At 45.7% G+C, this 12,950-nt stretch overlaps 1 protein-coding gene across 1 annotated transcript in view; it reads left to right on the top strand.

Moving 5' to 3' along the window:
- The window catches only part of dusp4 (dual specificity phosphatase 4), a 16,252-nt gene extending 3,795 nt beyond the window's left edge, over window positions 1–12,457 (top strand). The window contains exons 2-5 of the mRNA XM_008303052.1: window positions 4,998–5,591; window positions 6,966–7,093; window positions 8,893–9,112; window positions 11,719–12,457. Coding sequence (XP_008301274.1) covers window positions 5,222–5,591; window positions 6,966–7,093; window positions 8,893–9,112; window positions 11,719–12,107 — 1,107 coding nt within the window. The 5' untranslated portion in view covers window positions 4,998–5,221 and the 3' untranslated portion in view covers window positions 12,108–12,457. The remainder of the gene's footprint in view (window positions 1–4,997; window positions 5,592–6,965; window positions 7,094–8,892; window positions 9,113–11,718) is intronic.
- Window positions 12,458–12,950: the final 493 nt, after the last annotated feature.

Raw genomic sequence — 12,950 nt, 5'->3', positions numbered from 1 at the left:
AATTTCTGTGTTTTGTGCTTCTTGTGGTTGGACTGCGCCATTTTGATTCAAGAACAAAGTGAAAAACATTATGATGATGACACACGATGCATCTCACCAAAAAGTAAAACAGCTGAAACAAATCTAGTTTTCTCATGTTTTTGCTTCACCAGAGAAGCAGTAGATGATGGTTTTTGTGCTGCCACCGTTCCTCTGAAAAGGTTAAACTGCTTTGCCAGCAATGGAAACTCATCCCTGAGCTGCAGGAGCATCAACATGTCAGTAAGAGAAAATATAGATCAGCTCCAAACAGCCCCCACCACCACCACCACCACCACCACCACGCCGCTCGCCCACTTCCGCTGCTCAACTCATCCCGCCTCCCTCCGCTCGCTGCCCTCTTTCTTTTTTAAAGTTTATTTTTCTCTCTCTCTCGTCTCCTCGTGGCATCTCTTCGTTTTTATTTTATCTTGTATATTTAATTCTGCTTTTTCTTTTGAACATTCGCTCTCATAAACACACTTTCTGTCTCTTGTGCTGCTCTGTCAGGACAAACACATGACAAACGACACAAACTCATTCATGAAAACGCGGCAGCACTCAGTCAAGGCTTAACCGCTGGATTACGGGATTAGAGAGGGGGACAGATTTAGAGTGTGTGTACACATGCAGCATACACACAGATACAAGCCTGCATGTGTGTGTGTGTGTGTGTGTGTGTGTGTGCTGTTTTTTATTTTATGTTGGTCTTTAAATTATGCCTTTTCCATATATGCAGGATTTTCACCATCAAACAGCAGCTGGCAGGTCACTGATGAATGAATAATGATCACATTGAACTGTACATTTAATAATCCAGCTGAATTACATATCAGCTGTTTATTTAGAGCTCATTCAAATCAACAGTTCATCATTTTGTGTAACATAAACTCCACTTAGCAGCACCTCTAAAGCATTTTATAACTCCTTTGTGGTTTCCTGGTGACCTCCAGGTGACAACGTGACCCCTGGACGAGCCGATAACTCCTACAACACACAACCTCCAGCTTATAACCACAAGAACATACGTTTGGAACCAGGTCAGCAGTCTCTTCCTTCTTGTCTTTATGCTAAGCTAAGCTAACTGTAAGAATTTAGCTTCATATTTTGCACACAAACATGTGAGTGGAATGAGGACTTTTCCCACAGTTTTTAAGTGAACAGTTCTTTTGTAGTCAGCTCTGTTAACTGCATCGTAAACCCTCAGTTGCGTTCGGCGTCTTGCTCAAGGACGGTTTGACGTGTGGACCGGAGGAGCCGGCCCGTGATGGACGACCTGCTGTACGGCTGCAGAGCCACAGCTGTAAACGGCACTATGCTGCTGTCACTGTGCTGTCAGTCTGTGTGCTGTCAGCCTGCTGTGCTTTGCTTGCATGTGTTGCATCTGAGCTGCATGAATCCTACTGTATCCTCCGATATCAGTACTGCACGCTCAGGGACGAGCGAGGAGGCTGCGTGTACAGCCGTGTTGTGCTACTGATGCATGCACGGCGCTTGTGAATAGGCAAAAATAAAAAGTGACATTACAGAGAGAGAGAGAACGAGAGAGGCTAAACGGGCAGAGTGATGGACGAGGGAGGAAGATGGAGTAAATATAGGGAGGAGGAAGATAGATGTTTACCAAAATATCCTCCCTCTGCCTCCCTCTCCCCTCTCTCTCTCTCTCTTGTCCACTGTATTGACGGATGACGGCATGCAGCAGGCGAGGGATGTGATGTGAGGGGATGAATGGATGGACACGAGAGCGGAGGGAGGAAGGGATGACATCAGTGCAGAGTCTCTTTCTGGCCAATCCCCTCGCAGTCCCCCGCCTGCTGTCTCCGCCCTCCCACACCTCTCCCTTGTTGCTACGGCAGCAGCACCATCCCGCCTGTTGGAGGCATTGTTTAGGGGTTGATAGTAATGCGGCGTGGTGTGCATGTGTGTGTTGATCTGGGGACACTGGAGGCAGTAAAACTAATCATCCTTTTTTTTTTTTCTTCCATCCATCCTTCACCTCCTCCTCCTCCTCCTCTTTGTCATCTCCTCCTCCTCTTCCTCCTCCGTTCTGCCTTTCTTCCATCTCACCTTCTCTCACCTCTCTGTCTTAACATTCACAGTCCTTTCATTCATCTTTTAGCTTCGCTGCAGTGCTCGTGTTGCCTTTTTGCAAACTGAATATACTGCGTTTGACACATTGCGCCTCACAGAGTCCCAGATCGGACTCTTCTGCAAGGATGGTTTGGACAAAATGGTTTGATTGTGCAAAACTGGATCTGTAGGCATCTAAACCTTCAGACAGGTTACAAATAAAGAGAAAAAAGATGGAAAAAAATGACTGGACAAGCAGCTAATACAGATGTCGTCATCAAAACACCAGATGAAGGAACATGTTTCTGTTCCAGGACGGTTCCAGATATTCAGAGAATCATGTCAAGGAGCTCTGAGGCTGCTCAGATCTTATTGTGTTGGTTTGCTCTTAGTTATGCCCACATCACTGAGCTGATGATGTTTTGACTTTACACATGAAGATCAGCTGTCTGGTCCTGGTCAGTTCTTGTTGCATAATGAAGTTTTGCTATGAAAGCGTGAGAAGAGCTTCAAAACTCCCAGCATGAGAGGTCCAGGAAATCTAGGAAACAGCATTTTAGGATACTAAAAGTCAAGATATTAGACCTTTGTTGCATCAGTTGTCTTTCAAATCTCCATTATGTGAGTGTCATTCTAAAACCGAGCACAGATGCTACATATACATGCGTTTAACAGTCATATTATCATTCATCCTGCAAAATCAAAGCCGTTTGTATCCTCTTATATTGATAACAGACATTTTTCAAGTCATGCAAAAAGCTCCAGTTAACCTCAGATGTCTATAGTTGCCTTACAGCCATCAACTGGCTGCCACATTTCCTTTATTGAGGTTTGGCTTTGCCGAGTACAGATGGTCTTATTTTTAGCAGAAAACACGACACACAGTAAACACCGAGACTTTCCCATGAGTTCGAAACGAGCAGCTCGTGGTCTCAGATTACATTTCATGAGTCACATCTTGGAATATTTATCAATTTAAACCAGATTTACAACTTTTGAAAACCCTGAGAAACACAGATCCGTGCGCTCGTGCGTTGGCAGCCCGTTACTCAAACATGCACACACATTTCCTCACTTACAAAACAGTTTTAATAGCTCAGTCAGTCTATCTGTCTCCTTCAGCATCTCCCTGGTTTTCGCTCTCAGTCTGTTTGTGTCAGGGCGTCTGCATCTTTTTTCCTCCCCCCCCCCTCCTGTCATCACTGCTCTCTTTCCTCTCGTAACCATGGAAATGAGATCAACATGCAAATACCTGAGCACGCTCAGCTAAGGCCGTGTGATAGAAGATGCAAATTGCATCCGCTTGTAGGATTACACACACCCACACACACACACAGATGCACGCTCAGACGTATAGGCCGGCCTGCACACGCACACACAGGCGTCTGTGCGTGCACATACGTAAGCGCGCCCACCTGCAGGCCGCCGCTGCCGCCGCCGCCGGAGTGATTTATAGGTGAAGCAGTCATTCAAGCACTGAGCCATAAACAAGAGGAAATCAAACACAGTTGATCCAAAGTAAATAGAACTAAACCAGAGGCTAAGTCTGAGGAAATAGTCAAGGTTACATAGATAGATAGATAGATAGATAGATAGATAGATAGATAGATAGATAGATAGATAGATAGATAGATAGATAGATAGATAGATGCTTTATTCATGTGACATTTAGGGAAAATAAGGAAACTAATCTGCAAAAAACCCTGTAATTAATGTGCTGGTCGAAGGAATAAAATGCAGAATTGCTGGTATTTACCATTTTAAAAAGGCTAAAGAGTCAAAGTACAGTATAAAATAGAACTGATAACAACCAGGCAGGTTGGAAACGGTTATTTTATGAGTTTGTTTTGCTAGATATGAGACAAGCTAAGCATCTGTTATTCCCACAGTTGGTTGATTTGCAGTGTAGGGAACCTGGGTAGAGAATGTACTGATTCTTATTTATTTTATTTTACCTTTATTTAACCAGATAAAAGGACCCACTGAGATCGAAACCTCTTTCACAAGCGTGACCTGGCCAAGACAGGCAGCAGCACACGTCCACAAATAAACACAACAGTCACAAAGTAAACATTACAAATGGACAGCACAGACAGGAAGCGGATAAAGGGCAGGAGGAGTGATGACTTTGGTAACAATTAAAAACACAGGCAAAGGAATTCTGTTGTCCATCTTTTAGGAAAGAGCGAAAGGCTTCAAGGGAGATGAGTTCTGACATTTTTAGCTCCGATTGAAGGATGTTCTGAGCAGAGGGGGCAGAGATTCATCCATGTGTGGATGTTCAAATAGTGCACAAACTGCACATGTCTGTGATGTTGTATGGGTTCCTACATACACTGATACTGGACAGATGTTTTTGTATGTAGAAATATTGATGAGGGAATGTACAGTAGCATTTGTGAGCAAAAAAAATAAAAATTAATCAGAATCTTCAGACTTTAATTCTCTCATTGAACCACATGCAGGCTGTAGAACCCTGACTACATAATACACAGCTTTAAAATAGGATAAATTAATTAAATAGAGCCACTATGTTGTTGATAGATTTCCAAAATAAAGCTCAGGAGCTAATAGCTTATTTAAACTCACTTCAGCTGCTTTTTTAAAACTGAGCCTTAAAAAGAAAAACATCTTTAACTTCTTTCTCGTGTTGTGTCCCTGAGCTGGTTGAGGAATGGCCGCCGTATCCTTATAGAGTCTAATCATCTCCGTCTCGTTTCATTGATGTCTGTTTTTGTTTTTTTTTTATGAATGAACGGCAGAGGAGGAAGGGGCACGGGTAGCTGGACGCTCTGTGATTGGCTGCTGCCGGTTGACGTCACCTCCGCCGTGACGCGATGCAGCCATTCATAAAAAAAAAAAAAAAAAGAAAAGAAAAGGGAAAAAAGAGAAAGAAGAGTCCTGTGGAGAAACACTCAGAAGGAGACAGGCAGAAAGAAAGGAAGGTTGAATGGAGAAGACGATGCGCGGATAGAGGAGAAGCGCGAAGGAGGGGAATCCGTGCGCAGGACCCGTGCGTCTTCTCCACGTCCGGAGCGGTGGTGTTTTTTTATTCATTTTATATTTTTGGTTGGAGGAGAGGAAGATTAACGACCGTGAAAGCAATTACACTGCCCGCACCGAGCGTTTTGCGATGGAGGAGCTGTGCGAGATGGACTGCACGGTGCTGAAGCGGCTCCTGAAGGACGACAGCGCCAAGTGCCTGCTGCTCGACTGCCGCTCCTTCCTCGCCTTCAGCGCCGGACACATCCGCGGCGCCGTCAACGCCCGCTGCAACACCATCGTCCGCCGCCGGGCCAAGGGCTCCGTGCTCAGCCTGGACCAGGTCCTGGCCGGGGACGAGGAGGTCCGGGGCCGCCTGCGCTCTGGGATGTACTCGGCCGTGGTGCTGTACGACGAGAGGACGCCGGACGCGGAGTCGGTGAAGGAGGACAGCACTCTGACTCTGGTGCTCAACGCGCTGTGCAGGGACTCCTCCGGCTCGGACATTTACCTGCTCAAAGGTAAATACAAGCGCTGCTGCTCCTACATTGAAGATTTATTCCAGTGACATCAATATGTTATAAGAAAGAAGAAAAAAAAATCAAGGATTCAGCTTCATTTTTGCAGCTGGAGCAACAAACTGAACGTCCCTGATGCGTATTATTTGATTTAGAGCAACAAAAAGGAATAAAAAAATCATAACATATGATAGTAAATCACATTAACTGATGCATTAATCTGGATTATACCAGTTATTGTCATTTTATTACAATTATAAGCCTTTTTAAAAAATCTTTTGTTTTGAAAAAGCCACTACATCAGTCAAAAATGACTAAAAACAAAAACTAAAAACTACACTCAAGATTACATGTTTCTGTAAATGATAATTTACTGACATCATATAATAATAATAGTCCCAAATTTGACAAATATCCTCATATAAGTAGATATTCCAGCATCCTATACAGGCCATGAGATAATATTATTTGATATAGATGTTGAAATATCCTGCCTCTGTTTCCATTCACTGCTGTATTATTTTTATTTTTTTGGTTTTACAACACACACTCTCACTCACTCACAGCTACACACACATCCACACACAGACCAATGGCTGTGAGCTGAGTGAATGAGGTAATGCTGATGCGTAGAAGCCACATCAAACCGGAGGGACTCGCAGGACACACATGATCATTTCAGCAAAGCTTTGGGGTAAAATTACAGATGGGAAGCAGTAAAATCTAAATAAACCCCCTAAATGTTTAAAAAGAGAAGCAACACTGGATTCACCCTGCCTGTATTTAGACTGCAGGAAATCTGACAACCAAAGCTGCTGCAAGCTGTGGCGCATTCTTTTTTCTTTTTCTTTTTTTTTGTGTGTGCATCCTAATGATGCAGACGCCTTGAAGCACAAAATGTGTAGCTTGTAGAAGATGACATTTAGTTGATCCTTGAGCTGCAGCAGCAGAGAGCAGTGGTCAGGATGTAAAAATATATATAATCATAAAAAAGCAAAGGGATGATGAAATTGTTTTCAAATCCACGGCACACAGGACAGATTAGGTCAGAGGTCGCTTTGATAGACTTCACGTCAGACTAACTGAGAGAAGATCCCGGTGCAGATCGTGCCTGGATGTTGAATGTGTGCTATCAGCCTTCTTTTGTCCTGAAGTGTGCATCTGCTCCATTGTGTGCGTTCAAACCTCAAACAATAAGCCTCTGTTTCCGTCATGTTCCTCGTCTATATGCTCGCTGGTGAATTTAATCTCCTACGTCTGACTGTAGGATGACTTCAGATGTACTGTTAATAATTAAAGGTATTCCCCACTCCCTTCCCTACAACAAAGCCCCGCGTGTGACGCATCATATTTGACCGTGATGTCTTTTCTTTTTAGGGGGATACGACAGATTTTTCTCAGAGTATCCGGAGTTTTGTCTAAAGACCAAATCCTTACCGTTCCTCACCAGCCAGTCCAGCATCGACTCGGCCTGTTCGTCGTGTGGAACGCCGCACAATGACCAGGTAGGCTGCATCCTGACATCTGAGTAAAGCCTCCTCCAGCTTTTTTCAGGCTGCAAACAGGACATGACTAACATCCAGCAGCCTCTGTGTGCTTAAATATGACAGATAAGTTAGGTTTAGAGCATTCTGTGTAACATTTACAGGGTTTTTGTGTGTGTTTGGCGTTCACCTTTGGTATTTAAATGATTAAATATGACTTGAAGACGTCCTGATTAGTTTTTTATCTCGTGAACTCAGCTTCAGTTTTGCTCGCTCCCGAGTGCAAACACTGCAGGTTGTTTGCTTTGCTCAAGGGCAGCTCAGCCGATGTCAACTTTCCCACGTCGCCTCACCCGTTTGCAGAATTTAAACCATCAAAGGTGAACTGATGAACTCTTTAGTCAGCAAACGACGTAATGCGCAAGAAAAATTTCCTGAAAATTGTTGGGATTAGTAATCACATCCGTCTTGGTTCATCCCTGACTCACCTCTGCATCACTGGTGTGAGCCGGGTGGCCTTGTTTTGCTGGTTGTGTGCAGCGCTCACAGTCACATGGGCTTAATTCGGCTGGAATGCAGCAGGAAGAGACAACCCGGCCTCTGTGTGTTGTCTTAGCAAGAAAAGATTTGCTTGATAGTCTTTGCCGTACCGTCAGGTGCATTTTAAATCAAGGAATTCTGCAGCTTCCGGTGGATGTGGAGAGTAAAGTCGAGCATCTCTCTCCCTCTCTCTCGGTATTTCCCCCTCACCCTCCCTCTCCTCGCATTACATCTCTTAGCAGTATTGATCATTTCCTGACGCTGTGTCAGTACCGAGTTCGTCAGCAGCGGTGACATAAACAGACAGAAGCTTCTGTCAATAAGTCGCGCTGCCGGTATGGACCGCCGCCGGCCAGCTGACCTCTCGGATCCAGTAAACAGTTACATGAGAACACGCTCTGGGATGTGATTGAGGATTAACTAAACACCGGGGATGTGTCGCTTTTTTTTCTTTGTGTAGTGCAGGAAATGTGTTTTTTTTCATGTGTGCAGTGAAGATATTTTAGATGAAAGATTTATGTTTTAATCTGGTGCTCATTGAATCAATTATTATATTTAACCAAAACCTATAAGGAGCAGTATTTTTATGGCTCTTCAGATGCTTGCATGTCCTTGTTGCTCCGTCCTTATCTGCAGCACATTAGCAGGAGTACGTTTCCAGAGCAGCAGCTGCAGACACGTGCTGCAGAGCACATTCTGAGGAAATGCTGCTGGTTTTTCTTTTTTTTTTCTTCTTTTCCCAGAAGAAGCGTAGAAAATTACACTTCCTCAACAAAGCATGACACAAACGGACACGTTACAAACATGCAGATATTCGCCCCTGAATTCTCGCAAACATTCTTCCGACTCGGCCCCAGACAGCAACTGACAAACTAAATGGCCCATATCGGATGAGCTGCATTATTCACACGGATAACAAGCTGCTGCTGTCCGACGAGAAGCGTCGCTAATGTGATTTGAAAAAAAATAAAAATAAAAAATTAAGCCAGGTCACGCTTATACTGAAGTCATCTGGCGTCTGGTCTGTGCTGCTCTCCGAGACACTAGATCCTTTGTCTTGGCGTGTACGCTGGCTCTCATTTCAGCCGGACTCGCTCCGACGTGGCTCCACTGGCCGACCGGGTCCAGAGATGCCTCTTTATTAAATGACTCGGTGGATAAAGACTCGCTTGCTGAGGCTGTTGCAGTAAACCCGTCTCTTAATTGCTGTTTAATGGGGAAATATTAAATTAATCATCATGTTCTCTTCTGTTTTGTCTTTCTTTGGGGGGTTTTACCAGGGCGGCCCGGTTGAGATCCTCCCGTTCCTCTACCTTGGCAGCGCCATGCACGCCTCAAAGAAAGAGGTTCTGGACGGCATCGGGATCTCCGCCTTGCTGAACGTGTCGGCCAACTGCCCCAACCACTTTGAGGGGGCTTACCAGTACAAGTGCATCCCCGTGGAGGACAACCACAAAGAGGACATCAGCTGCTGGTTCCTGGAGGCCATCGAGTTCATAGGTCAGTGTGCTGACTGTGTGTGTGGGGTCCGAGCAGAACAAATGCATCCTCGTGGTGTAGATCCTCAAATGAATCGAGCCTCTCTCAGCCTCCAGCTTTGTTTTTAGGTCACACAGTTTAAAATGTTAATCGTCGTAAAGTGTCTTTGACCTATTAAATAATCATGACAAGACACGCAGGGCTGCAGTTGGAGCTTATTTCCACTTGATCTGCTGATTGTTTTCGTTTTCGTTTCTGCATCCCCTCCTTGACATCACCTGTCAATCAAACAGTGTGGGCGGGACCGTCGTGTCCCTTCTTCTTCTTCTTCTTCTTCTGCATTTTCTGTTGACGTAGTTTCCGAAAAACGGCGGCTCGTGCGGCAGTCCTCTCCTTCTATTACCGTCAAACTAATTTCAAACACCGCTCCTCGTCTGGAGTTGTGTGTTTTTTTTTCTTCCCAGAAAGCAGCTTTCAGAGAACTGCCACGGAAAAGCTTTCATGTTCCAAAGTCACTGCGCACATAAAGCAGACAGATGATGACAAATCTTAATTTATTCCCTGGAATCTGTCACAAATTATTATTTCCAGGCAGGCACTTAATCACACACATCTCAGCAGACTGAGCCGAGGCGCAGAACCAAAAGGAGGAGGGGAAAGAATAAAAAATAAAAAATGACGTAATACGAACGTGGAGTGATAAAACATCCCGATCAGTGATCTCTCTCTGCGTCTTGTTTTTGTGTATTTATCATTACAGGCTCTTGCTTTGCATACCCATGCTGTGTGTAGAGGCCGTGTGTAGACGCTGTGAGTGTGTGTGTTGTGAGAGCTCTGATGTGTGTGTGTGTGTAGGTGCTGGTATGCGTCATAGTTAGCTGCTGTGGGACCAGAGTCTGACTCATCCACTGTTACCGGGTGAACAGACGCTGTGGTGGAGTTACCTGAAATCTGTCTGTTTGTGTGTGAAAGACGGGTTTCAAAGAGAGAAACAATAAAAAACTGCGATGAAATAAAAGATATCAGGCGTCTAATCGGTCTCGTGTAATTCTGTGTCCAAGAGGTTGTGGGGTGAAGTCTTTATACTTAGTTGGAAGCTTCTTTCTTTTACGTTCTTTGCGTTCTAATTTCCTGCAGGCCTCCGCTCACGCTCACTAACTAATCGTGCAAACGGAAGCTGTTTAGGGGGGGAAACGAAGTTACTGTAAATGCTTTAATCAAACTATTACCTAAATCCGGTTATTCTCCATAACAGAGCAACGGCACGCAGCAGCCCGACGCACTTAAAGCGGCAGAGCCATAAATAGGACCAGGGGAGGAAGTGTGAAAGAGACGGCTGATGACTCAAATGTTGCACTTGTGTGTTTCAGTTAAAATGCGATTTGCTGCTTTCTCACTTTGAGGTTAGTTATCGGCTCGACTGTGCAGCGAGGGGAGGGCCTGAGAGCGCGGGGGAGAGGAAACGAGAAGGGTTTGAGGAAGAGCGTCACCGTGCATCTGTCGCGTTTAAAATAGTCGCAGGCTGTGACAAAGGCACGTTCTGGGCTGACGGCTGTGAACGATGAAGACAAAACGCTGCTGGTTTGATTGTTTTTGTTAATCGCTTACACATTTCTACGTAATTTTCTCAATCAGTCTGTAATTATTTAGCCCAAGAAATGTCCTAAATACATCCCAGAGACCAAGGTGACCTCCTTCTGTGTCACGATTTGTCCAAACAAAAATAAAACCAAATTATAAAAGATTAAGAAAAAACCTGCAGATACTAAGAAGCTAAAACTATTTAATTTATTTCTTTGCACCACAAATTGCTTCAGCATTAGTTTAGTTTGGGTTTGCAAGCGTGAAGGACTGCTGGAAATATGCCGTCGACTGCTGCTTAGTTTTTGGTTTTGTACGTTTAATGTTGATGGAGATTTGCAGCTAACTGGTGCCACAGAGCTGGATGGACGGATGGAAATCTCCTTTTCAAATTACCAACATGCTTGGAGCCCTTTGCTTTAAGGAAAAAATATCTATATGATATCTTCAGTCTGATGAAATTCGTTCTAAATGTGCTATACCATAAAAACAAAGCTGCATCTATCTAGATCAAGCAGCTGTACTTTTAAATTCAGTGTGTTTGCGTTTCATTGTTTGTTGACACCAGTTCTGGATGATTCAAAGTTCTGATTTCACTCCTTCCACCCTCAACCCGACCAGTCGAGGCAGACGTCTACCCATCCTGAGCCTGGTTCTGCTGCAGGTTTCTTCCTGTTAAAAGGAAAAGTTCTTTTTGTTGTCTTGCTCAAATAGATTCATTGAACTCGTTGGGTTTCTTTCTATAATTTAATATCGTCAGGTGTTGAGCTCGATGTGTGAAGCGCTGAGATGACTCGTGTTGTGAACTGACGGTGTGTAAAGGAAACACTTCATCCTGATTCCTGTAGCGGTTGTTGAGACTTTAGTGAGAACTTCCTCCTGCTCACCAGACTTACTCCTGATCCTTTGGCGACCATCGATGACATTTATTGCAGTCGCTTGAAAGTTGCTGAGATGTTTCATTCTGGAGATCTGTGCTTCTGAAAGCTGCCTTGTGTGTGTTGTTAGTGGAAACCTTCTGACCTTTGACCCGTCTCTCTCCTCAGACTCAGTCCGGGACTCCAGTGGACGGGTTCTGGTCCACTGTCAAGCAGGCATCTCCCGCTCCGCCACCATCTGCCTCGCCTACCTGATGAAGCGGAAGCGGGTGCGTTTGGACGAAGCGTTTGAGTTTGTGCGCCGGCGCCGCAGCATCATCTCCCCCAACTTCAGCTTCATGGGCCAGCTGCTGCAGTTCGAGTCGCAGCTCCTCGCCACCTCGTGCGCCGCCGAAGCGGCCGCCACGGCCAGCCCGCTGCTCGGACCCAAGTCGACGGCGACGACCGCCTCGACGGTGGCGACGCCCACCTCCCCGTTCATCTTCAACTTCCCGGTGTCGGTGGTGAACCCGGCGTACCTGCACCACAGCCCCATCACGACCTCCCCCGGCTGCTGATGGACAGCCAATCGCAGCCTTCCCTCCACCGACGCGAGCACAGACTGGGCCGGGGGAGCTGCCGGTCCCGCTGACCACTGCAGTATGTACATGCTTCCAGGGGCGGGGAGGCGAGAAGCGTCACGGTGCCTGATTCAAAAACTCAAAAGACTGATGAAAAACTTTCCAAACCAGCCGACGCTCCTTCCACTTCAACACGGGGTTTCTTCACACCGACCAAAAACGAAGCGGCTTTTTTGTTTCACATGGAGTGTTGGACTGATGTTTACTCGCCCTCTTCCTCCACAAAACAACAACAACAACAACAACATGCACAGAGTCACACTGACACACAACGCTGACACGGGGAGGCAACAGCAACACACACTCTCTCTCTCTCTCTCGCCCTCTCCCTCTCTCTCTCCCACACACACACACACACACAAACACATTCATGACTACCAACTGAATAAGCTCAGTATGAAGACAGGGGCTGTTGCTATGGCGACGACAGGTCTTTAGGAGAGGAGATGGACACAGGAAGGAAGGAGGAATTTTAAGCACCCGCTCTCTCCCCCTCCTCTTTCGGGTGTCCCTCCTGTTGCCAGACAAAAGAGATGGATGGAAAAAAGAGGGGAGGAGACGCTGATAGAAAGCAGGAGCCTCTTCGCTGACAGGTGCTCCGCCGGCGATCCGACCGGAGCTTCCTGTCTTTCATACGTCCTCTTCCTCTCCCCCTCCTCCTCCACCACCACCACACCTTCTCCCCCCGACCACCCCTTCTTCCTCTCATCTCCTTTTCATCCTTTTATACTCCTCCCCTCATCCCCTCATCCCCTCATCCCTGCCTCTCATCTTCACCCC

The sequence above is a fragment of the Stegastes partitus genome, unplaced genomic scaffold, assembly GCF_000690725.1.
Source record: "Stegastes partitus isolate 25-593 unplaced genomic scaffold, Stegastes_partitus-1.0.2 Scaffold1926, whole genome shotgun sequence".
Classification (NCBI taxonomy): Eukaryota; Metazoa; Chordata; class Actinopteri; family Pomacentridae; genus Stegastes; species Stegastes partitus.
Note: the sequence above shows the minus strand (reverse complement) of the source record. Positions and strands in the feature narration are given on the sequence as shown.